General features: G+C 40.0%; 1 protein-coding gene across 1 annotated transcript; it reads right to left on the reverse strand.

Annotated features, from left to right (window-relative positions):
* Window positions 1–655: 655 nt before the first annotated feature.
* HTRA3 (HtrA serine peptidase 3) lies at window positions 656–26,133 on the reverse strand. The gene is made up of 9 exons (XM_005517865.3): window positions 25,353–26,133; window positions 17,154–17,253; window positions 15,281–15,503; window positions 14,474–14,668; window positions 11,810–11,842; window positions 11,041–11,155; window positions 4,666–4,714; window positions 2,876–2,971; window positions 656–1,641 (listed from the first exon to the last, which is right to left on the reverse strand). The coding sequence occupies exons 1-9, from the start codon at window positions 25,774–25,776 to the stop codon at window positions 1,476–1,478; spliced, it is 1,401 nt and encodes a 466-aa protein (XP_005517922.1). The 5' UTR covers window positions 25,777–26,133; the 3' UTR covers window positions 656–1,475.

Below are 26,133 nucleotides of genomic sequence, written 5' to 3' on the forward strand. Positions count from 1 at the left end.
GGGAACAGACTGTGCTTTTCCACATGTCTGGCACTGTACAAACATGAAGATGCAAGGCTTGTCACACATAAGTGAGTTGCTATAACCAGAAAGTCTATGATGGAATGATGGCAACCTCAAGGGAACTGCTCCAAAGATAAATTCCTTTTTGCACCAGTGTAACAAAGACACAAGAAACAGGTCTAGAAAGCACAGCTTGATGTGGAAAATGCTCAAGATAGAAACATTCCTCTGACTCTTTCAGAAATGAAGCAATATTCACTAAGGGAGAAGATACCTGTTTGGTTTGGGGTACCTAAGAGATCTGGATTTAGGTGTTATCAATTTCACCCCTGGGTTTATTACATAGGAGTCCCACACACTCTAATTGTAAAATAGGGTTAATGGTGCTTCTTTTCTGCTTCTCATCACATACAGGGAGAGCTGAGGACAACAGGATCCCAACTTGATACTCTCTAAGTGACATCAAAGCACAATTCATAAATATGGAAAAACACAGTGTAAATAAATTACTTGTGTGCAAAGCATTTCTAAACACAGCCTAAATAAGGGCCCAATTTTCTGTAAGAAAATTTTCTCTTGGGAAAGCCTAGTCCAGTCAGACAGAAGAAGGAGGAAAGACATACTTGTTTAAAAAGAGGTTTGCATCAACAGATTATTTGTGTAAACTTTAATCTCCTTACAGTAGAAACATACAGTCAAAGCCAAAAGTAGTGTAACAATTTTACAGCAAAGCTTACCAGTAAAAATGCTAACAAGTTTGTATCAAATTCTTAAAAAACTGTGCACTTTATCAAACTTAATTTTGTTCAGCACATCGTTTTGATTTATATATAAAGGCATTAATTCTATAAGAATCATTTACTATATTCCAAAAATCGCATGACCTAGGTGTAACACTCTATAGCCTGATACCATTTTTGCTCCTTTCAATATTTACAGATTTCATCTACCTGCATCAACATGGAGCACAGAAGCACTAAGAACAAATACAAGCTTTGCCAATAATAGGTTCACATTGAAAAAGTTACATAAAAAGGAAAAGAAAAAAAAAAAAGCTCAATTTTGCATTGCAATAGCTTGGGTCTGCTGCAGCCATGACTGTAGTTTAAGAATAATTCCCCCTTTTATATACTTCCTCACTTCCAATAGTATTTGGATCTTTCAATGTGTAGAATTGAATCTGCTCTGAATCTGCAGGTACAGGAAGTGGGACCCATTTCTACCAGCTACCCAAAATTTGTTTGTCTCCTCCTCCCCAGAACACAGTTCTTAAGTTTCTTTGAAATTTAAATCTTCTACAAATGGCATCTTTGAAGTCATTCTAGCTACTATGTACAGAAATGGCTCAGGCAATTAAGTTAGTCCACCTTGTCATTAGTCAACAGGAAGTATAATTACTGTAGCTGTAAAGGAGGTATCTAGTGTTCCAGAATAAGTGAGTTTAATTATGGTGAGAACTTCCTCAACTCTATTTACATGACAACTTCAGGCTCAATGTTAAATAGCAAATCATCATTTCCTCTTCGAACTTCAAGTAGTAGAGGTGATTCATTCATCACAGCCTCTTGCAGGTCACTGGAAGTCATCAAAGGACGCCCATTGACTTTCACAATAATATCTCCATCTTGGATCCCTCCTCTGCAAAGACAAGAAAATGGCACTAAGGATTCATTCCATGCAGAGATAAAGTACAAAGGCTATTCACCACTTCTTTTGCAAATGTAACGAATTTTCATCTGTTTTAGTCTCCACTGAAGGGAAATTCCAGCCTTCTGACTGTGAAATAATAACAGGTAGGACTTGCTAAATGCAAAATAAGGCTCGGGTTATTTCATCGAGGATTTTCTTCTTAAACAAGAAAAGCAATTTTTTCATGATTTCTACAAAACTATAGCAAGTGAGAAACAGAAAAGGCTTTTGTCTATTATTAATTCACTTTATTCAGTCCTTTTGCAAGACCATGCTTTTATTCCACCAATATGTAGTTCAAGAACTGAAAATTAAAACCTCGAAATTTCAAGGCAAGTGAAGTGTACCAGCTAAAGTACTGGGAAATTATTTCTCTCTTGCTGTTCAAATGTAATCCTGAATAGCTACTTTTATTACTTTTGCTTTTGATTTTCCTAAAATCATTTTTAGAAATATTTTATTTTGCAACTGTTCCATAGAACAGCCTCTTCCTTTAAGATTCAGTACTGTCTTGGATAACAGCTCTGACAGTGCCTTATGTGAATGTTATTCCGTTTCCTGCTTAACCTTACCTGGATTTTAATATTCAAAATACTTCACAAAACTCCTCAAATTTGGTCATTGTATATGGGGTGCTCTTTTTATTTGTACACTGCTAGTGTTTCACAATGTCATTAGAGGTTGTAGTGAGGTGGGTGGCAGTCTCTTTTACCAAGTAATAAGTGACAGGACAAGAAGAAATGGCCTTAAGTTGTCCGAGGGGAAATTTAGATTGGATAATATGAAAAATTCCTTCACAGAAAGGGTTTTCAAACACTGAAAGAGGTTGCCCAGCAAAGTGGTGGTCTCACCATCCCTGGAGGTATTTAAAAAAATGGGTAGAAGTGGCACTTAGGGACAGGGTTTACTGGTGGCCTTGGTTCTGAGTTCATGGTTGGACTTGATGACTTAAAGTCATTTCCAACCTAAATGATTCCATGATTTAAATAGTTCTGAAATGTTTAATTTTTGTAGAGGTGAGTAGAATCTTAGCAAGATATTTTAAACCTAAAGGCATGATTTTTATTGTTTAAATACAGATCAAGCCTGGTATGAGAAAATGCTTGAATATAAAATAAATATTGCCTTCCAGTATCTCTTTGAAGGTTTATTTGTGGTGAAAAAAATAACATGATCTACCTACCTATGAGACGGTGAGTTTGGAACAACTTCGTGTACATAAATTCCACTTCTGACATCAGGAAAATCAGCATTACTGTGCTTCAGTTCCTCCACCAAGCTAAAAGAAGAACAAAGTTATACAGAATTTATTGCACTACAAAAGCATATCAATATTCTTATTTATTTAAACTTTTTGGGACAAAAAGTAAAAGACTTAACAATTAATCATTTGCCAGTTCTGTGATGAAAATATGGGGATTTAAATTTGGATTAAAAAAAATTACATAGATTTTAAGAGAGGCAGAACTCCTTACCTGTGCAAAGCATGCTAAACTTAATGGTCTTGTACATCTGCAAGAATTTGACTTTGGCTCTTTATGGCAGTAACACAGAGGGCCTTGTTCAAGAGCACAACAACGGGAGCACTCTCAGGGACAAAAGGTCTTTCTGCTCAAAGAATTAATGCTGGGTAATGAATGACAGGGCAAAAATTTGCCAACTTTTTGTTTCTTTTATTTTGCAAGTCATTCCTAATTTGTCTTGATCTAGAACAATAGAGTTTTTGATAACTCCAGAGAGAAGACAGATCAGAGCTGGAAACTTCAGTTTCCTCAAGTTGTCATCAGCAATTTTTTGCGCATTACTTTCTAAAGAAAGAAGACAGGAACCCACCGCAAAACAGAGCCTCTGCAAACATCCCCTCATTTCAGAGATGATGACATCATTTCAGGTCTGCATACAGTGTGGGTTAAAACCCATTTCTTGAAAGATTTTAAACCAAGGACAGATTACTGGGCTGTCTGCCATGAAAAACTGGGGTCCCTCAGAAGGAAAACAAGCCAAAATGGCTACACAGCTTCTCTTCATCTGATTTAGTACTGAGGAAGATAACAATTGAATAATTAAAGCAAACACAACAAGGGAAGTGGTCTTTTTCTGAAAACAGGCCTGCAGACATCTTGCATGGCTTCCTTAGACATTGCAAAAGCAGTAAAATCTCACATTGTTTTCACAATTATGAGGAGAAGCATTCCGAGTTTCTCTCCATCAGTGATGTTAATGCCATTACACTGATTCATTCCAGCTGAGGATCTGACCCTTCAGGGAGGACTGCAGGAGTGCAACTCAGGAAAAAAAGATGGCTTTACTACAACCCCAGCTGCAAATTGTCTTGTTTAATTTTGCCACACTGGAAACATGCCTACTGCTGCGAAAGAACATCGGCTTAAGAGCCCTCACTTATTATCCAATAATATATCTGGGTAATGGCAAGACAAAGCAATGTAAGAGGAAAAACACACTAAAGAGCCAGAGGAAGGTGTCAATTTCTGGCTTTGCTAACATGGAGGCACACAAAGCTTTAGTTTGGCACTTTAGCAGCTCTTCCTAGTTAACGGTTAGGCACCAAACCTCACACCATATGGCCTCCACTGGCACTGGGAAAACACCACCAAACCCTCCATCAGCTGATTTTGGCACTCAGACTCACCTGAAAGCACCATTTTGTTTAAATGTCAGCTAAAACCTGGTGTAACTCCAGGTGTCCTTGTCAAGAACCAAAATCTATATTCAGGCTCTTCCTATTTTCCCTCAGCTATCAGCAGGATATCCACCACTATCAGTATTTAGAGAATTTCCAGCTCTCAGAATGTAGTTTTCACCTGTATGATGTAAATGCCTGCGTATTTCCTAGAAGCCAATGCCCATTTCTGGATCTCTGGAGATTTGTAACAAAAGATAAATGAAGTTCTGAACCACTACTGACCACATCTTGTGTGCATGAACATACAATCTCCTTTCTAAGATACTTACGCAGGCGTTATTGTCAGCATTCTGATGCCAATGAAACGTTTCTTCCCATCTGAAAGGAACACAGAGGATATTTAAGAAGTTTAGGCAAACCCTGACAAAAACAACTGCTCTGATGACCCAAAATACCTGAAAATTAAAACAGAATGTATCAGATTTTAGCAAAACTAAACAAAATCACGTACATCTGTACTGAAGTTATTTTTTTTTTTATTACCCTTGGTGCACAGAATGACTATCCCTCTCCCTGCAACTAAGGGTAAGAGAGAAAGCTCATAGGAGTTCCTCCTTCAGGAAATTCAGGAAACTTCTGTGATCTAGTATCACATGAATTCAGTAAATGGAAAATTTCATAGCCAACTACCATTTAATTCGAAACTGCTCAAGACAATCATACGATAGTCTCATTTAAATGTAGAAATGGACTCTAAAAAAATTTAAATTTCCACTTTTCAGAGAAAAGGCAATAAGAAGACTCACACTGGTTATAATGGCTTGTTATTTCTAACCCAAAGAATAAAAAAGAATTTAAAAAAAAAACAAAAACAAAACACGTAGACCTTTGCCAAAATGATCACAAAAATACTCAGAGGGTTGGAGTGCCTCTGCTAAGAAGATGGGCTGAGGGAATTGGATTTGTTCAGCCTAGAGAAGGGTCCAGGGACACCTTAATAAGGTATTTCAGTATTTAAGGAGGTCTTATAAAGTCAGGAAGGGTAATGATTTCAAACTAAAAGAGGGTAGGTTGGCAGTAGGTATCAGGAAGAATTTTTTATGATGAGAATGGTAACACACTGGAACACACTGCCCAGGGAAGTGGTAGATGCCCCAGCTGTCAACACTCAGGGTCAGCTTGGATGGGGCTGTGAGCAACCTGAAGGCGTCCCTGATCAGTGCAGAGGGGTCAGACTAGATGACCTTTAAAGGTCCCTTCCAATAGAAACTATTCTATAATTCTACGTTTTTCCAGGACTCTTTGGAATTTTAAATGGTGAGAAGTCACTCCTCTAGGAAGAACAGCACATTTATGAAGTTGGCTTTTAGTAAGTCATGATATTGTACAGCTGTCTTATGAAAAAAATGCAGTTTGATGACTTCCTGAAGTGAGTGCTGCAGTACTCAGTTACATCCGGCATGAAACAATACTTGTTCCAGCACAACGACTTCACAAGATCTTTGAGTTTCTCCAGGTTTTCACATGAGGAAAAAGGAGATGTACACAGTCTTCTCTAGCTCTTATTCTTTCCAAGAAAAATACTGCCAAGTAAAGGACTTAGCTCTGAATATTACACATGCCAAATATTCTGATTTGGGTCACTAAAAATGTTGACTACTAAACACTGGATTTACTACACTCTGAAAAATCTTGCATCCATAACTGTTATCCCTACTTTGCCCTGAAATGTTTGGCTCTCCCCTATTTTAAAGTAAAACTAGCAAAATCAAAATCAGCTATAGTAAAAGTGTCAAGAAGTTCAATTGCTCAAATTTGAAGTCTGAAGAGCTTTGGACATGACCAAGAATTAGCTCATGGTGCTCCTCCAGCCCTCAAGGCAGAAATGTAATTTTTCACTTTTTAAAAATATTCAGACATGATAATTCTCCCACCTGAAAATAATCCCCTTGTCCATGCAAGGTGGACAGTTCAATAGTGAAATTCCCTTTGTAAGATCAGTGACAGCATCTCTGGTGATAGTTTTCTCTTTGCATTAAACAATTTGATGCTGGTCATCACCTGTGAGACAGAAATTTGTAGAAACACAAAGATACTCCAGAGGCTGAGCTGGGAATATTTGTATGAATGAAAAATTAAAATTAAAGAAGAGAAAAGAGATATTGACTTGGAAGAAACAGAACAGTAAGAATGAAAAATCACAGGAGAAATTGCACTAATCAGATAAAGGGAATTACTTCCCCAGTGGCTAATGATATATTTAAACATAAAGATTTAGGGGGGAAAAAAAAAATCTTGCAACTAAAGACTTATTCCCAACCAAAATTCTAATTCTACCTTCAACTTTTGGCAGGTCAAAGTATGAATTCACTCCTGCTGATGCACTGAAATTCAAAAACGCCTTCTGCCCTCTCTCTGCAGTAAGTTTGCCATACTGCAAATAGCAATTCCTACTGTAAGAATAGCAGGGTATTGTATAAACTAAAAACTGTGAGCCATAGGTTACTTTAGCAGAAGAGTATACACTCCTCTCTTTCCCCTCTCCAGACATTTTGTGTGTCAGAATACAAGTAAAAAAATTTCAGTCTTTCAGTTTCATAAAAATCCATTCCACTGATTTTAACCCAAGTCAAACACCTTCAACAAAAAACAAAGTTTTCAGCAACAATGATTTGTGGGAATATAATTGTCCATCTTTTTTGAAGTATCAGCAGAGACTGAACAGGCACAGACAACCAGTAGTATAATGTTTTAACATTCCCAAAGCATAGGCATGGTGATGTTGGGGCTGAGTCACACTGGCAGAACAGAATGTGGCACCTGGAACTACCACTGTCATATTACATCTGCTCTGTGAATAGAAAGTCTCAAAACCTGTCATTATGGCAATTTGTACAATCACAAGGCAAAAGAAAAAGTAATTCAGAGAACTGGAGTAAAGTGATGTCATAAATCTAAGGAGCACATCACAAGGGTGCAATCCCAGAAGTAGTTAAAAGAAGATTCATATGCTAGAAGAATCAGCTTTAGCAAATGTGAAACCATTGTGGCTTAAAGCTGGAACACAGGACAGAAGAGAAAGACTCAAATCTTATCTCATTTTTGTAAACACAGGCCAGCTTAAACACTGGTACAGAGGTACAAAGTCAAGCAAACCAGCCTCAACCATGAGCTTAAACTTAAATCTGCTTAGTGTTAATAAAAAGTCACAAGCAGCTGACACCAAGTACCTAGAAGCAGTTCACTAGTCACAAAAATTTCTATTCCACAGTAAATAAAGCACTTGCCTTACTATTAAACTTTATTTATTGCTGTTTGCAATAGTAGAGATACAAACCAGACAGATAAACACCAACTGCAGGTAGAAATGCTTATGACTTATAAAACAGTAGCAAAAAGAATTGATAAATCCTAATTAAGGGGTCATGTACTGAAACTTCTATGGGCTTGAGTAACTCTGGCTCAAAATTATACCCAACGCAGTTGATTTCAGTGGGGCCAGGATCTCCAAGTGAAGAAATGGATCCCACACTACTTATTCAAGTGCCAGGCAAGACTTCTATTTTTCTGCTAATTCCTTTTGCCCCCAGCTCCTTTTGAAGATTACATGAGCAGCCCTGAAAGCTTTTAAGAAAGATATTCTACTGCCAAACAGAAACCATGAAAACAGCTCAAGCCTATAATGCTGGACTCTGTGCAGGATCCGTTTCTTACAAACTGCAGACTGAATTCAATCAGGTCTGAATCTACACTCAGCAAGGATCCTAAGCAACCCTCATGATTTGTGGTAATTATTATGAGTAATATTCATTCAAATACAAAGGTAAGAATATTGTTTTAACACAACTAATACAAGGTCCTGGGGATATAAAATGGGATTCAAGTAAATGAGTTGTTGGGTGTGGCCAATGCAGAACTCCCCTATTACCCCATGCCCAGCTGAAACAAGGTTTATTCACTTTTCTGCTTACAGTACGTTAGATGCCAAGCTGACCTTTCAGATGGATTTTCTCTTTAATATTTTTTTCAAATTGCTGACTTACTGATTTCCACTTTAAAGCGTCTATTTCTAAAAGACTTTCTAGTTTTACTATTCTGCTCAAGTCTAAACTGGGAATAGACAGAACCAAGACCAAAATGGAGAAATATCTAAAAAAATTTTAAAAAAATAATATCAATCAATTATGCAGATAATTTCCAGATGTAAACATAGAATACCACAGCTGGTTAAAACTGAGATGGAGACACTTAACTTCATGCAGCAATTTAAGATTTCCTAACTATAAAAGGATGTTAACCTTATCATTGGTAACCCCAAAACTAGCAAAGGCCTTCAGACCATTCAACAGACCAACATCTCTGTGAAGGCTGTGGCAAGTCTTTGGTCAAAAATATCTTAGGTGCTATTATATATTACCAATGCATTAGGTCATACAGAATGTATATATAACAATCAGTGCAAATTCTTCATTCAAATAACATCCTCTCCTTTTCTTCACTCTCTATTCCTGTTTTTTAATAGATCAGGTATTTGCAGTTTTATATGATGGATGAAATTTTAAAAAATATGCCTCCTATATGAAACAGTTATCTGACCAACTGAGATTCAAAAGACTAAGCTCCAGTTTATTAAACAACTGAGTATCTTCTATGCCAGAATAAATCTGGAAAGCGTGGTATCCTAAGGGAATGTTATCATATTCAGGCAATATACTAAGAACAAAATGGTAATACCCATAAACTTCTTTCTATGACCTAACTGTACCATAAGGGAGGATCCCATTGAAATTACTGAAACTTAATTGGAAGAAAAGAAAACATGATAAAAACATCTCTAAAATTCTGCTTACATAAATTCACTATGCCAAAAAATAGCAACTATACAATAAACCTGAGAACAATTACTAAAGGCCTAAAAAATGCAAACTGAGTCTCAAATATGTGGTGAAAATATCTCCTAGAAATTTTCTCTATGCACCAAGGGCTTTAACTGACTGTTCTGCCACAGTAAAATTATAAAACATACTTCAGAGAAGCAAAAGGAAAAAAAAATTGGAAAACAAAATAAATAATAAAATTGCCCCCAGTTATTTGAAGCAGTGACAGTCACACTGACACCAAGAGGAAAGTGTGAATCCTCTTGATTAGTGTATTATGATAAGAAAAAAAAGAAATCTGTATGTTATAATCACAGTATAAACTTGAATCTTTCATAATTTTTTCTTAGGGCTCTTCCATGGGCAAAGCTGTCTCTGGGCCCTCAGCTGGGCTCATCATCCTGTGGAGATAAAAGTGCCTGAAGGAGCAAGGTGACTGATTTCAGTGGTGCCATCTCTAAGCTTCACTGAGTTTCCAGCCCCAGTTACCAGGAGATGGTGGGTTCTGCACAAGGCTTGAGTTCATGTCTCTAGGCCAAGCCTGCAGGCTGAGCTATTGCTCCTCCCTGGACTGGGACGAGCAGTTTGGTTCTAAAGAGTAACATCACGAATGAGACACCTGTTTGTTTCAAAAACCAACAAGTTCGTAACCAGGGTTAATAAATAGGTTTTTTTGACATGTTGACTGAAACAAAATTATGTCAGCTACTTTAAAATGCACTTCTCAGTATATAATTAACAATTTTTTTTTTTTATCTACTCCTCTCCCTCCTCCCAAATCAACAGTGAAAACAACAATCTGTGGCACTCAGCAGAACAGATGAGGGGACCCATCAGGTTTGTGATGCTCTCATGTATACAAGCAGATGCATTCCTTTAAAACCGCTGACTAAGGGAAGTTTCTGAAATAACAGTATCTGAGAGGACAACAGTGTAGGGAAACAGCCCTGGCATCAGGAACTGGATGAACTCAGCAGAAGACAAGATTAATAACAAAAAGATTCATGAGAAGAAGCAGCAGCAGCCAATACTCATGGTTAAAGATGAGTAGTAGGGTGTGGACAGATAAATTGGCAAGTGAAAGGGTAAGGAAGATTTGGCCTGGATGCAGCATTACTAGATCAGCTTTGGCTGTGTAGCCTGTAGTATGACATCTAGAACAGAGTGACAGATATGGTGCAGGCATGTAAAAAAAGTCTAAAGTACTGCAGTTGTCATTGCCAAAATACTTAGATTTATGCGCTCTCTGGTCCAGAGAGCCTTTCTTTCTTTTTGCCTCTTTCCCATCTTCCCATGTATTTATTCATGAATTAGTAACAGCCTTTCTTCCACCAGGGCCTGTCAGTCTGTCACAGTATATCTGATTGATATAGCACTGACATACATGACCATGATAAAATATAGGCCAGGTTCTATGGACTACACCCCATCTGTGGACAGGTGCTTAAAAAAGGTTTTTACCTTAATTGCTAAAGTATACCTCAATCTTTTTGCTTGGACAAAAAATGAAAAGAAGGGAATAGAACTCCTTTAAACAAGTAATCATCTGTTCTCAAGATCACTTGAGACAGTGATGATTCATCTGTGTCCTCATTATTCTCAGAGGCCCTATTTCCCATATTTATACAGATACTCTCTGCTCTTTGGGGGTATGAGTAATAAGTCTCTCCCACTTCTATGAGATTGTTTTCTATTTCTCAGTCTGTGATGCTCTGTAATGGAAAAAGATGCTGCTCCTTTCAGTAATAGGATCCCAGACCCATGTCTTTTGGCACTTCACCTCGATCAGGATAATTGGAAGATGTCATTGTCTCCTGCATACCATACCTTTACTTTGTTTGTCATGTGACTCTGTGAGAAACTGAGTGATACGGTCTGAAGGAATGGCAAAAGAAATTCCAGCTGTGACCTTCAAGGTGTTAATCCCAATCACTTCACCATCCTGTTGAGAGACAACACCCAATTAAATTTGTTCCTAAGTACAGGATTCAGCTCCCTGCCTAGCATTTCATGTTAAAAGCTGGTTTAAGAAATTTTAGAGTGTTGTAATCACTCAAGAAATAAACACTACTTATAAGGGAGGGTCTGGGCTTTGATTCACGATCCATTTCACATTTAACTGAGATAGCCAGAGTGATCACAGTACAGTGTGTTCATCCAAGGTCCATCCCACCACTCAGCGAGATTCCATCTGCCAAGTGGGCAGTGGAGTCACTATTACCACTACAGCCACAAGTCACTGACCTGCAAAACCAGTGCTGATCTAAAGCAAGAGTTGTGTGGGTTAACCAGGTCCCAGGTCTGCTGTGCATCCCAGGCTTCACAGTGTGAATGAGCGTAACTGCTCCTTCTAGACCACACATTCCTCACTGCTATGCAAAATTTTCTGTGCTCAATGGGGAAATGTTTTCCTACGGTGTGTGAATTAAGACCTAATTTGCATATTCTGCATTATCTTCAGGCTGTCTACCATTTGCTAAATAAATGGAAGCTGGAATGACAAATGAGTCTTTCCAAGAGAACATTCTCCACCAACATGAAACTAGTTCTTGAAACAAAACCAACTATCCAACAAAACCAAGTCACATGAGCTTACCAGATTAACTAGAGGTCCTCCAGAGTTGCCATACTGTAAAAATGACATAAGGGAACAATAAATTAATACTTCACTGTTGGAAATGCAACTCTCATTACAAACAGTCCTTATTTTCTAAGTAAATGAAGCAGGCAGCACTGACAGACACAATATTGATCACAGAAGATTACAGGTAGGTCTTATCCTACTCCTTCACCCCTCTCATGATTATAGTTTTTTTTCTTTTCAGAAACAGGCCTTAAGTTAGGAGCCACTCCAAATAGGCAGACCTTAAGTTTAAGACACTGAACAGCTAAAACTAGTATTTTGTTTTTTCTAAAGCCTGTCAGAACAAGGTTTTGAAATAATTGTTATTTAAAGTTATACTTCAGTGAGGTGTACAGTTTTTATTTTACTCATTACTTTGGTTTGTAATACTGTCAAGTCTCTCGTTCTCCACTGGAGCAGAATACAGTGTTTTACGTATTTAATCACAGCATATTGCTATGAGGTAGCAACTACATAAGGATTGATTTAGTAACCACAGACACATACGCCTCTCTAGGGAAGGCATAGAGCAGCTCTGAGCAGCCCAAAATTACCTAATACCTAATGGCCTTTAAAGGAAACATGCAACAGGACCACAGGAAATGAGAGTTGGAGAAGTTGCTTGTCCATCCTCATGCTGGCTCAAAAATTTGTTTTTGAGTGAGGCCAGAGTTTTTGAGTAGGTTTGCAAAACAGCCAAGAGCAGCAACTTACCACTCAAAAGAAACAAAAGCTAAGTGATGTATGACAGAGAAGTGAGACACAAACTGTTTACACTTAGATAGCACAGGTCAAACCTTACAGATTCTTGGGAGAATAAAAAAGACATTAAAGTTTATAAAACAGCTTCAAAGTTCAAATTTAAACAAACAAATCAGTTCCTTATATTGTATCTCTCTAGTGACCTGAGACTGCACACTTGATTTTCATGTCTGACTGGCACAAAAAAAACAAGATAATGATTTTTCAGCCTTGCTTAACACACCATCTTTTATTCTCTTGTCTTCTGCTTGAAGAATGTGAAATTTGATTCACGATCCATTTCACATTTAACTGAGCATTTAACTTCAGCACATGCAATATAGCTGCATTTAGAACCTTATGGCCCTGTTTTCTCTTGTCCCATGTTACTGCTGTCCCAGCATTTCTCAAAAGGCAGCTGCATGCACATTCCTGCAGGGAAGTCTTGGAAGAGCCACAGGAATGCTCTGAACAGACCAACTCTCAAACTCCTCCCATTCTCAGGAGAAAATGAGTGCATTAGCTAAGCACAAAGCATTCTTATGCCAGGGACCATCTTCATATTTTGTGGTCTCAGATGGCAAAGCAATTCAAACTTAGTGTCATTTTCCTCACCTCATCTGCTATCACTCTTCCTTTGGTCCAGCTTTATCTGACACACTCTGCTATCCTTGTCTAAATTTGCTCACCAGCTTTGGAGGGCAGCAAATGTCTAAGTACATACACAAGGAAGGAGTCTGAGCTTGAAAAATGTGTACAGGAAAGAAGTCAAGAATCCCATGTTCTAATTCTGTCTCCACTACCAATTCAGTGTACGCTCCCAACTAACCAATCTCACCTAAGTTTTCCTTACTCTCCTTGCACAGCTGAATAGAGTAATTCCAACTAAATGTCTAGAGAGGTGCAGCTTTGGGTCATACATAAGCTTTCTGATAAAGGTCACTTTTATGTCATAACTTAGCACAAAAAATAATTACCTTCTTTTTTCCTCCCCATGCAATTTCTCTCAACAAGTCTGTGACAATAACCATTTATGAAGCACTTTTTGTGTGTAAAACACTCAGTGTTTATTTCTTGCCATGTCAAATTTGACATTAAAGTCCAACAAATAAATCCTGAAAATATTTTCCTTTCAATGTGTAACAGATTTAAGGTATAAAATTTTGGGCCATTTTCCACCTCAGATATGTATGCAGTATTCTTTTTAGACACAGTACAAGCTAAACACACACCCAAGGATTTCACTTAAGCTCTTTGGATCACCCCAAACTGCTCTGAAGCAATATTATTTTAATGTACCTCTATATAACATGCAATGCTAGGACACTTTGCTCCAAACCATACCTCAAACTTTATGTTATTTTTACACCTTGATTCTTGTTTTGATTATGTGATGTGCGAAGGGAACACAAAAAAAACCCCAGTCCTCTCCTTACATTCTTACCTGGGTGTCCTGTCATTAAACTGAAGCACATACTCTCAATTTGACTATTGCATCTAGTTCTAATGAATAGAGATTAAAGAAAATTTGGCCCTAATCTACAACTTCCTTGACCAGAGCAACTCAGCAAGCAGAGAGAGAAATGTTTTGATTTACTGCTGCTTGATACAACCATTTTACTTCATGAGATTTACAGAATTAGAAGAGTCCAACCTATGCAGCATCCTCACAGACAACCTCAAAGGGAGAACTTTTATTTAACATGCCCTTCACAACACTGTCTGAACACAACTTACAGACAATGCAGAGACTTTTAAAAAAGAAGAGTTTCACTGATGTTAAACAAAGATGCTTGTATTTAGTGGATTCATCTCTCAGGGCAGGCACTTTCATGCTGCACAGGTGCAGGGACAGGGACAGACTGAAGTGGAACTCGTGACACGTCTCATGCTTACATTAATAATAGCATCTGTCTGAATGTAATCCATGTCCGAATCCCGCAGGCCCAGCTCTTTGCCGTCTCGCTGAGCAGTGCTGACAATACCTGTTGTCACAGTGTTCTGTAGGGCAAATGGACTTCCAATTGCCACCACAAATTCTCCTGGCCTCAGATCAGCAGAGTGTCCCAGTAACAATACTGGTAGTTTTTTCTTAAGTAAAAACAGAGAGAAAGAAATAAGCGTTAGTTCATACTTGAAAATAACCTGATTGCAAAGACCAAAAGCTAGAAAAAAGTTAGGAACAAGCAATTTCCATTACATTAATGAAAGAGCCACTCACTACCCTATACCCAAAACTTATGCTAGGAGGGTTGCTGTTTTAAACTGTCTTCAAAAACAAACAGCTATCTGTAGCTCCTTGCAATTTCACTGAGACAAAAAGGGCATCAAAATTTCCCTATTTTCCAACAGATTGTTCCCTCCTCCTAGAAACAGCATACAAACCAACTGTTGATCAGTTGTTGACTGCCACTCTCTGCATTATGCCCCACCTCTCAGTCCATGCATACTGGCACAAAGCTTAGTACTTAGTACTAAGCCTCGGTACTTAGGTAAAGATAGCAGAACTTTGCCACATATTAAATTAATATAATTTCTTTTTCTTTGCTTTTTACAGTTGCTATCACAGAAGACAAAGTAATTTAATTCCAAGATATGAAAAATTTCCATATCTGTATTTCAGTACATTTTTTCCTTAAACATATATTCTAGTCAGTCATTAGAGATCCCAAATGAAATCACTCTTCTGCTTATGTCACTCACCTTAGGGTGAATCTTTATTGTTGCAATGTCAGATTTCTTGTCAATGTCTTTGATGGTTGCTTCATAGGTATCTCCATTCTGAAGCTGTACCTTCAGTTGTTGTCTCCCTGATATTGCATTTGTGCTTGACACCACGTGGGCATTGGTCACAATTAAACCAGAATCAGACATAATAAACCCAGATCCACTGGAAAGGGGGACATTCCGACCAAAGAGGGGGTGCCTGTACAAAAAGCAAGCAATTCTGTGTCATAAGGGACACCAACTTAAGAGAAGATTATATTAGACATCATTTAACACCTTTCACCATAAGAATTAAATTTTTTAAAAAATTACAAAGAAAGGATCCCTTCCTGAAAATTGTGACTGGTTTTAGTCAGTCAGGGAGACAGGAACTGAGGTTTACAGACAATCAGCAGGGTCCTTTTTCTTTGGTTTTCTATTCTGTCTTCATAGACTTCCTTGCACAGAGGGTAGTGACAAAAAAGGAAGGAAAAGGGGCCCATCTGATCCCACTGATTCTATACTGGAAGAGAACAATGACAAAAACTAATAAAGCTGAAAAATTAACCAATCACCTAATGGGAAAAAAGGAAGAAGGAACCATGCAGCTGGACAGAGGCATAAAGGAAGAGACAAGGTCTAAGGGGATCACGAAGGCCAAGTGCAGACCAGGTGGAAAAAGCATGTCTGGAAACCAGAATGACTAGGAATGTGAAAGAAAAAATGAAAAACACTAACAATGGGTAAAACTTGGTGGGAAACAACACGTGCTGCAATACAGACAGGTAAAAGATTTTACTAACTGTTCAAGGCATTACAAATTTTCTGTGAACAACTGCTATAATGACCTTAGATTGTTAGGGGAACATATAGTGCCTGCGTAGCAGAAGATGAGAAAAGGCTCACAAAGTCTTTCCTCCAAGACATGGTCCTGGTTAGGATATTATTTGAAACTTCTGGGCTATTTAGCAGTAAACAATTGGAGCCAATCCCAGGAAAATATAGTATCAAAATTAGCACCCAGCAAGCTGTTGGGCAAACATTTACTTATAGGGAAAGAAAAAATTCTCAACTACATATGTAAAGATCTTAAGCATCCTCTCAAAGGGCCAATCACCTTGTGCATAAAACTATTTCTCCTGATATACTCAATTAGCTTGATTTTGCATATTAAAAAGCCTACAAAAATTCTCCAAGAAATTCTTATATCTATGGAAATTGAGAGAACTCCAGGAAGAAAGGTATTCACATAATGGAGCACATGCAGTATTTGCAGTAATTTATTCTGACAGCAGGTTGTTCTGAGGACTCATATTTAAACCTCTCAGGTTGTTTTGAGCACTCAGTGAGGATCTTGCCATCTCAGCTTCAGCATCCTGAATATCGGTAATGCTCTGGTCAAGAAATTTAGTACTTTTTTTCCTATCAGAAGTAATTTCTGTGTTTAGATAGGTTACATCGCCTCAACATTCTACCTCTTAATGCTCTTCCTGCCAAAATAAAATCACCTCTCATTCAAAGTTGAAAAAGTAACAACAAGCCATTTTTTCCAGCTTAGTCTGAACAGATCTATATATATATGTATGTATGTATGTATAACAAATACAGTCCAACAAGCACAACAAGCTGAAGAGTTCTCCAAAGATGAGACAGACTTATTTTAGGGTAGACAGTATATATTGTATAGTACTGTAAGCCCGTTAGAACAGATCTACTGAACAAAACACACAAATGTGTGATTCTCTGGAGAAATAGGTCTGCTGTAATGTTTCAGAATATTTTGTAAAGGTCACAAATTCAAAAGGAAAGTTTTGTAGGCTGTAGACCTTTGATAAAAAATATAACTAAAACAAAGAATTGAAAGTGTTACCTGAGGAAAAGTTCAATGTGCACAACTGCAGGTGCAATCTTTTCCACCACATCAGCTATGAAGTTGAATTTGTATCTTGGGCTGCTGGACTGTAGGTGACCTATACTAGCAGAAAGAATTGGATATGTTAATAAGACAATACATTTTTTTTATCAAGTAGGCAAGATGAACCTGCCTTGAATTGGTCTGTTTCTCCTACTAAAACAGTTTCCAAACAGTACTGGAAAAGGAATCAAAGTCATTAAGATAGTTCAAAACTTACCTATCTTTCTGTGTGATCCTGAAAAAAATTAACCATCAGCATCACTTAGCTCTAAGTTCTTTTCTTTGGAAGTCTACAAGCTCTGTCTTGAGCATTTCTCTGAGGACAACTACTTGTTATTATTCAAGACACATAGGGTCATAAGATAGGTCAGGCTGGAAAGGCCCTCAGGAGGTTTCTAGTTCTACCTCCTGTTCAAAACTTCACCAGTCACAAAAAGGAAACAGAGCTGGGACTTGCAAAACTCCAAGTATAGACATTCCAGAAACACCCAGGAAACTTCTCCCACTGCTTCACTGTCCCCCATGATGTATTAAGTTTTTCTTATGTCAAGTCTGAACTTGTTGAGCTCATGTTCCAGCTCATGCCCTTTGTCTCTCGTCCTCCCATTATGCACCTCTGTATGGATCTGGCACACAGGGAGGCTGCTCTCAGGTCTTCTGAAGCTTTCTCTTCCCGAGGCTGAACAACCCCAGCAACCTCAGCTTCTCCTCACATGAGATATGACTAGCTCCCCTCAGCCATCTTCATGAGCTTCTGAACTCACTCCAGTTTTTCAATGCCTTTCTTGTACTGAGGGATCCAAAACTAGATGCAGTATTCCCAATGTGGTCTAACAAGTGCTGAGTAACACAGCTGCAGAATTTTGGAGCCACAATTAGAACTTAAGTTCTAATTTTTTAAGTAGACACATTAGAAACCTGCTTTAAATTACAATCTTTGCACCTAAAACTTTTTGCAAAATCACATTTAAGCTGTCACCTGCAGTTGGACCTAGCAATAGATTACTAAAGCCAGTATGGTTAAGCAGCACTATACACAGCATTCATTAAGAATGAATATAATAGTGTGAAATTAAGATCTTAAAGAAGGCAGAGACAAACCTACACCCTCCTGGCTTCTAATGCCACAGCATCCTGGATTCTAGCATCACAACGTCCCAAAGGAATAGCACTGCTTGTGATAAATATCACATTCTTTGCAGTCCCTGATACATGGAGCCATATCACCACACATGTAAAGCATATGATAGGGGATGTATCACCACACTCAAACAGCAATCTTTCATGTTCACAGCCTGAAGCTTTAAAATTAACTATGGGATCTACCAAAGGGAGCAAATTAATTGAAGAAACCAGACAAAGAAGATGAGGAATTTCTTCACAGAACTCTGCAAGTTCTTTATCCTGTTACTGAACATGGGATTTACTTCCGAATGAAAAGAAACCTAGCTTAAATTTAGCAAGCTAGATTTATGTGATACTGAATAAACAAAAGGAATAGCCTGGCAGGACTAGATTCAGTCTATTATTTCTATCTACATTCTCACGCACTCTGAAAAATCCCTCCAGCCAATTGCATGTGCTTGTTTTAGTGCTTAGTTTAAAAGAGACACCGCAAACAGGAATCACAGAGGAAAGTCAAATGTAAGCACAATATGCTGTTATTTATTTTGCTTACTAGGCCACTGAAGATTTATCTTACCTTCAGTTCCCAAGCAGCTTGCCTGATTCTGCAGTATATCCTTTGAAGTCTACTGACATGACTTTGAACACTTGCCTACACAGCAAGTGCTCACTGACAGGATATAACATTGCCATCACGTTTATCTTAATAGACATGACCATGCATCAGTGAAAGGCAGCTGATAAACTGGCACAGAACTGTTATGAAGGCAGCCTTTCAGTTGGTGTAAATCAGCACAGCTCTGTGTGAGTCAGGGCAACTAAATCTATTTGCATCTTCTAAGTGCTCAGCTGCTCTGCCCAGGCCAAATGGATACAGAACTGCACGTGGCCAAAAGCACAGGAAGATGCCTGCCAGAAACCTCAGGTCTGGACCACTCCTGACCAGCCACCAGGCAAACATCATGGGTGGCAGTGGCTTTCCAGGTAGGATTTGGGGGAGGCAGAGAGAAAGTATCTGAAAGAAGTAGCAGATGAAACATAAAAAAAGGTGAATAAAATAAAATGCAGCAATACAGAGAGGAGACTAAAACTGAAACAAAGCTTGTCTTCTTTTCATACCACAGTGAAAACATTTCTCTGTCTAAGCACAAGCCCAGACCCTCCCCACTGGGGTTAGAAGACAAGAATGCTCAAACCTAAAAGAAAATCCAAATCTGTACCAATATTAGAGGGAAATCGGAAACAAAGGAGGATCAAGAATAACAGACACTCAAGCTGTGTATGAAAGGCATGCCTGAAGATCTTGGGCTGATGAGAGATGAGCTGCTTTTTCTCTTGTCTGGTGGAGACAAAGCACTGGTGAAAACTGACTTACAAAGCTCAGACGCCTTCATAGAACTTGATCATTCTTTAATCACTTTCTCCAAGTTGGCAGTGATAAGAACCTTTAAACACATTATATGATGTGCCAGGAACTCAAACTATGGATGTGGAAGATGCAACTGCACACTCACATTTACTCCACACAGAGCACTAATTAAGGGAACTGAAATGTTGGTTAACAGCATTTTAGTGCATAATTATTAAATTAATGGTTTTAATCAGAAGTTCTCAATATACTTCAAAACTGAGAAACTGGAGCTTGGGAAACCGAGAAGGAAGCAACATCCAGCACTGAGTATATTGTATAATGTCACCCTGAATACAAGTGTTATAACTGGAGAGGTAGAATCTATCCTTTAATCTGCATTAGTTGGTAGACACTAACTGCTGCTACTGTCCTTACTAAAGTGAAAGTTAAATATGTATTTTCCCCCTCCACAGTGCTGCTGCCTTGAGGAGCCCCGCACAGCCCTCAGATCTCTGGTGCCCTGAGCATGTAACAGCTCTGAGCTCACAGCGCCCTTGTGGATTTTAACCCACTGACCCGCTGACATTTACCACAGAGTTTTTCAAAGGTCTCTCAATAACATGCATTATTTTCCATGTTATTACTGAGTGTTCAAAATCATCTCACTAACAAAATCTAATTTATCTTGGCAAAAAGACATGATTTAATCCGATTAGCCATCTGTTGCATAACCAAGATTTCAAAGGTGCTGCAACCAGGTTGTATTTGAAACAAAACCAAATTTACGCTGCATGAGTCCTTAGCTTTCTATGGATTTCTTAGTCAAAAAAACTAGATTTCCCCAATTTGCTCCATAGACACAAATCAACCAGATTTTCAGCAGCCTTGAACTTTGAGCCTATTATTTCAACTAAGTGATTAGATCTTCAGGTCTCCAGCTCCTTAAAACACTGAAAATCCAGATTTCAATCTAAGTGCATAAACTGGAGCTAAAGATTTTCAGCCTGTGTCCTAAAATGTGGTCTTAGGTTTCCAATGTTATGGGCTCCAGCTACACTGAATTTAAATGCCTAAAGCTAAGTGCCTTTCAGGTAGGAGCCTTATCATCAGTTTAAGATTTTTCCTGGATAGTGATGTTATCTACAGGCTATGGGTTCATTTAATAGTGGTTTATTTACTTTTTTGCAGAGACAATAGAGCCATTCCAATCTCATTAACACTGCTGTAAACCAGGAACAATGCCAACAAATCTGTAGAATTAAACTACTATGAAGAGAACTGGAAAAAAATTCAGTAGAAATAATCATTATAATCCCACTGAAGACAATAAAACCAGACCAATTTACATTTGCAAAAGACTGAACATTTCTGAGTATCTGCCAACTTAGTCCCTGTAGAATTAAATCAAATCACATTCACTGCTTTCTTAAAGACGAAACATTGTATTAAAATCCACAATTTTATATTCATTATGAATTTGTGAGCCTGGGAAACTCATTCTTTTAAGGCTGTTTCCCCATCCCCATTTAAAACAAGCTTCAGAAAAGATCTGTGCATTCAGCAAAATTATTATGTCTAAGGGAGGACTGCAACCTGGCAGATCTGATCACCAGGGATAAACACTGTCCCTACTGTGCTTTCATGGAAAGAAATGAAAGACAAATAAAAGATTATAATGTCTCTGCTTAAAAAACAGAAACATCTGCTGGAAACATAGGTTCATGGGCAGCTTTTCTGATGAATTCAGCATTAAGATCAAGTTGCATAGCTGTGCACTGACCATAAAGCCTTGGTGAGTTTAATGCCACATTATGGTTCAGGCAACTTGTTTATACAATGGATGTCTACTGTGCACAGATGAAAACAATTTGGTGAACCAACACCAAAGTGGCTTTCTTGTGCAATGCAGCAATCACAAGGGCCAGACAGAGACAGACTGGCACAAGCCTTCTAGGACAGACACCATACTGATTTACAGGCTTGGTATTCCTCCTTTCCAAGTGATCCTCATGAGGACATGCAACAATTCCTCTTACCTATCCTTTACAACAGTGAAGTGCTCTACTCTGAATTGTATACCAAATACTGTACACCATCCATCCTCACCTGCAGTAACTCAAACCAACTCAGGCATAATGAAAACAAGCAGTACAGGAATGCGACCAAAGCTTGTGTGTCCAGCTAATACCTTGCAGTATGTTTCCCTAAATACAGCTGCAAGCAGCTTTAAGCCTTTGATGACAATAACACCAGCAGGAGACTTCTATGCCTTACTGGGCCAACTTCTCAGAAATGCAAGTAATCATACACTCAGTTGTTCCTCTGTATCTTCAAGGTTATGTCCAGGCACACTCCAAACACCCCACTAGAACTGTGCACAATGACCCCATTTATGCATTAACTGCATTTCAAACATTCTCTTCGGAAAATGAACTTTTAGGTTCATATCTTGCAAAGTTCTGACTGACTTGGGTGAGTCTTAACATCATGACCCCTTTCTGAGAGAGACTTCAGGTTAACAGTGCAGAGGACAGTAAATGGTGAGAGCCAAGTCCAGCCTCAAAGGTTTTCTTATTAAGCTTTTAATTTTCCTTGTTCCATTGACAAAAGAGCACCTGTATTTGAAAAAAAAAAAAAAAATTGCTTCCATATCTTAGGTAAGAAAATACAAATCTTTTGACATTTAAACTCTCTTCACAGAAGCTATTTGCGAAATAACCTTACAGGGAGTTTAACTGTACTAAGTTGCACTGAGAGATCAAAACCAGTCCTTTGCTCAAGAAACAAGTAGATTGACTATAGATGGCAGGTGACCAAGTGATCCTTTGAGTGATTTGTTTGACATCTCAGTAGATTGATACATGGCATTGTTAAAACTTACACTTGCTGTCCTGAGAAACAGGGCTCTGTAAGAACAGATCTTTGATTACAGAGGTTGTTCTCTATAAGTATTTCTTCCATCACTTATATACTAGCTTGTAATAGCTTGTCATTATCACAGCAGATGACAAAAAAACCTAGCTGTTTCACAATATATTCCCACATGTCAAGGTATCTAGCGTTGAAAAAAGTTTTAAAAAACTAAGTATTTGTAGCAGTGAGCTTAACATTGCAAGACTGCTCCTAGTATCTCTGAGAAGCCCCTGGGTACCAGCATATTGTAGAGCATCAGTTATGGAGCTCCTGCACCTCCATGCAGCACACCCCCTGTCTAGTACACTATGAGTAGAGCCTACAATTTGGCATGGTGCTCTTCGAACTAATCCAGGACTTGAACGAGGAAAAAACACTTTAAATTTTGTTAATTTTATAATGATCACTCAGAAACCCTGGCCAGCTCATTCCTCCCTTCCTTCCTGCATCTTTTACTACCCATGTTTCATGCATTCCTATTCACCAGACTGCTGTCACTAGGCTAAGCTCCACAGCTAAGTTCTCAGCCTGTCTGGGTTTATCACAGCCATCCAACTCAGCATCAACATAAGCAACTGGAAAAACAGAGGAGCAGACATTTCAGGAGCCACTCTGGGTCGGTGCGTGTATTAAACAGGGCCCAAGTCACACTATGTGAGGCTTCTGTTATTTGAGATTGTTTTAATATATGAATGGTTAAGTAAAACTGCATTTAATTCATAACTAGCTTACACCCTCAAACTCTGAGTCATCTGAGGCCAGGCAAGAACAGGAGAAAGAAAAATTTGACAGCAATTTTAAACTGTCAACTTTCTTCCAAACTTCTCATTACAGCCACTGCATGTTACTGTATTAAAAAGAAACAAAAACAAAAAAACCAAACCAAAACAAAAAAAACATCACCAAAAAAACCACCATAATTGAGTTCTATTCCTGGCTCAACCACTAACTCAGTCTGACCTTGGGCAAGACACTCGGTTTCTTTGAGCTTCAGTTTGTGCAGCTGTAGAACTGAATTAAAAAAAAATTAAATCTTAACAGAGAACCAGATGCTTCATCTAAGCTGAGGTTTTCTGAGATAAAAAAAAAAAAAATAAAGCCAAAATAAAGTTGATACTTTAACACTAAAATAGTTTATTGGAAAAAAAGTTACCTCTGCCTCACAGCTCCCAATTCCCAGGCCTATTAACATTAGATTCAGGAGGATTCCTTAAAGAAAATGTCATATATACCAAATGCCAAGCACTCAGCAAGCTCTCAGATGCAGGCTAGCTCACTCGTTTTGGTTAAACATCGTGATTATTTCATGTGGATCAGTTTCAATCAAGTTTTAGGTTACTAAAGTACTAAAGTTAACAGATGCTGATGTGAAAAGGAATAGGCAAAAAACAATTTATAACTACAAAATACTGGAGAGATTGATCATTGCAACTTCAGGCTGGCATCTGGAGCAATTCTTGGCTCTGAAAAGAACTCTGAGAGGAACTCCAGGAATATCATTTGAATATCCTCCCTCTCTGAACTTGTTCACCCTTTCACAAGTACAGTATATACATGAAAGATTCCCAATTCACAGAAAGGCTACAACAGCACCCACTTTCCCTCTGAACCCTCCCAATCATTTTGGCCAGTTTGTTATGAATAAACAGGATGGTTAGTGGTTCACCTGATATAATTGGAAACACTAATGCATGATTTACAACTCCATTAAGCATAGCATTTCTCTTTACAGGAAGGAACTTGATGGGAAAGGTAGCAGAAGCAAACTCTTAAAATAATACATTAGTAAGTATGTGGAAAGATACTGCCACCATTAACACTTCCATAAAGAGATACATTTTAATACTAAAAGGACATTACCAGCTTAAGAGATTAGTAAACTTTCCAAAGTTGAAACACCCATCCTGAAGTTGTGATAGCACATCACAGGATCTGAGCAAAGGCCTCAACAGTTTACTACAACCAGAAGACCATTTGATAGCCTGTGTCAGTATTTTGCACTATAAAGGAGGTTCTCCAGCTTTTTGTCCCTACTGAGGGCTCTACTACAAGACCACAACACCCTTTGGTGAAGAAAGCAAACCAGGCAAAAGACTGTTTTCGATGGTTTATCTAATACTCGGTGCTTTTTCTGCCCCGATAGGCTTTTAGAAGCGTTTCCTGATTCGCCTGTCGGGTCAATCCGATTAACCCCCCAAGACGCCCGGGGCCGGTCCCGGAGCTCAGGTGCTCCCGGGCCCGCTGTGCTGCTGCGTGCGCTGCTCGGGTGATGCTCCCGTGATGACACCGCGGCCGTCACTGCCGATGTGTGAGCGAAGGTGGCACTGGCAGGACGGGAGCGAGCTTGTCCTGCCTCCAGAAAAGGCCACGGCTGAGGACGTGGCCGCTGTCCTGCCCTGGCAGCCGAGCGACCTCCACCCACCCCGCTGCCATCTGCCAAGGGCGTCCGCCCCTTGTCCCAGGGCTCTGCTGCAGCAGTCTGCACCTCACCGAGGCATCGAGCCACTCTGCCGGGGGAAACCTTCCCAAACCCCGGCCCACACTGAGCACCGAGGAGAAGTTTTGCTGTTCAGAAAGCACCTGAGCATCCGTTCCGCACACCGCCGGTGTCATTAGCAGCTGGGTGAGGTGCCATGTCCTTGGAGATTTTTTAGAGACCACAGAGCCACCCAGTCTTCCCAGGCCACTGAAAATCATGACTTTCTTTAACCTGAAAGCCACGTCTCCCTCCCACCGCCCCGCGGCAGGTCCCACCATGCTCCTACCCGATTCACAGGCTCCCTTCTGAACCTGGGCGACGGCGGGCAGCCCGTGCTGCAGCGCCTTGCGGCTCACGGCCTTCAGCTGGCAGATGTTGTCGTAGGTCCGGCCGTCGCTGCCGCACACCTGGGCGCTGAGCTTGCACTGACAGACGCCCTTGGCGAAGCGCTTGCCCATGGGGTAGCGGCAGTCGAGGCTGTCCCCGCAGGGCGGGTCCTCCTTGCGGCCGCAGGAGTCCCCCTCACCCGCGGCGCAGATGAGGCAGCAGCCGCAGCGGTCGGGGACGTACCCGCTGGGGCAGCTGGGGCTGGGGCATTTGGAGACATCGCAGCGGGCCGGGCACTTGGCGCGGCCGAGCGGGAGCTCCGCGGCGTGCGGGCCGGCGCTGAGGGACAGCAGGAGCAGCGGGCTCAGCAGCGACAGCCGCATCCTCGGCGGGGACGGCGGAGCGCGGGGTGCGAGCCCGCCCGGCCCCGGGGCAGGAGGCGGGAAGGTGCGATCGCGGCGAGAGAAGGGGGAGGCGAGCTTTATGCACACTCGGGCAGGACAGCGTCTTCAGCCCCGGGCAGCGCTTCTGCGGGCGGAGCGGGGCGGCGCGGCGGGAGGAGGGCAGCAGGCGGGGGCACAGGGCCGCGGAGTCGCGGCGGGCCCGGGCCCTGCAGGACTCGGCGGCTCCCAGGACCCAGCTGGCCGGGCTGAGGCGCCGAGCCATGGCACGGAGCGCCGGGGGCAGGCGGAGCGGGATGCGGTGGGAAGGCGGCGGCAGCGCGGCAGGGTTATATGTGG

This window comes from Pseudopodoces humilis, chromosome 6, assembly GCF_049639895.1.
Source record: "Pseudopodoces humilis isolate 2021_Gansu_Grassland_sample_001 chromosome 6, ASM4963989v1, whole genome shotgun sequence".
In the NCBI taxonomy this organism is placed as follows: domain Eukaryota; kingdom Metazoa; phylum Chordata; class Aves; order Passeriformes; family Paridae; genus Pseudopodoces; species Pseudopodoces humilis.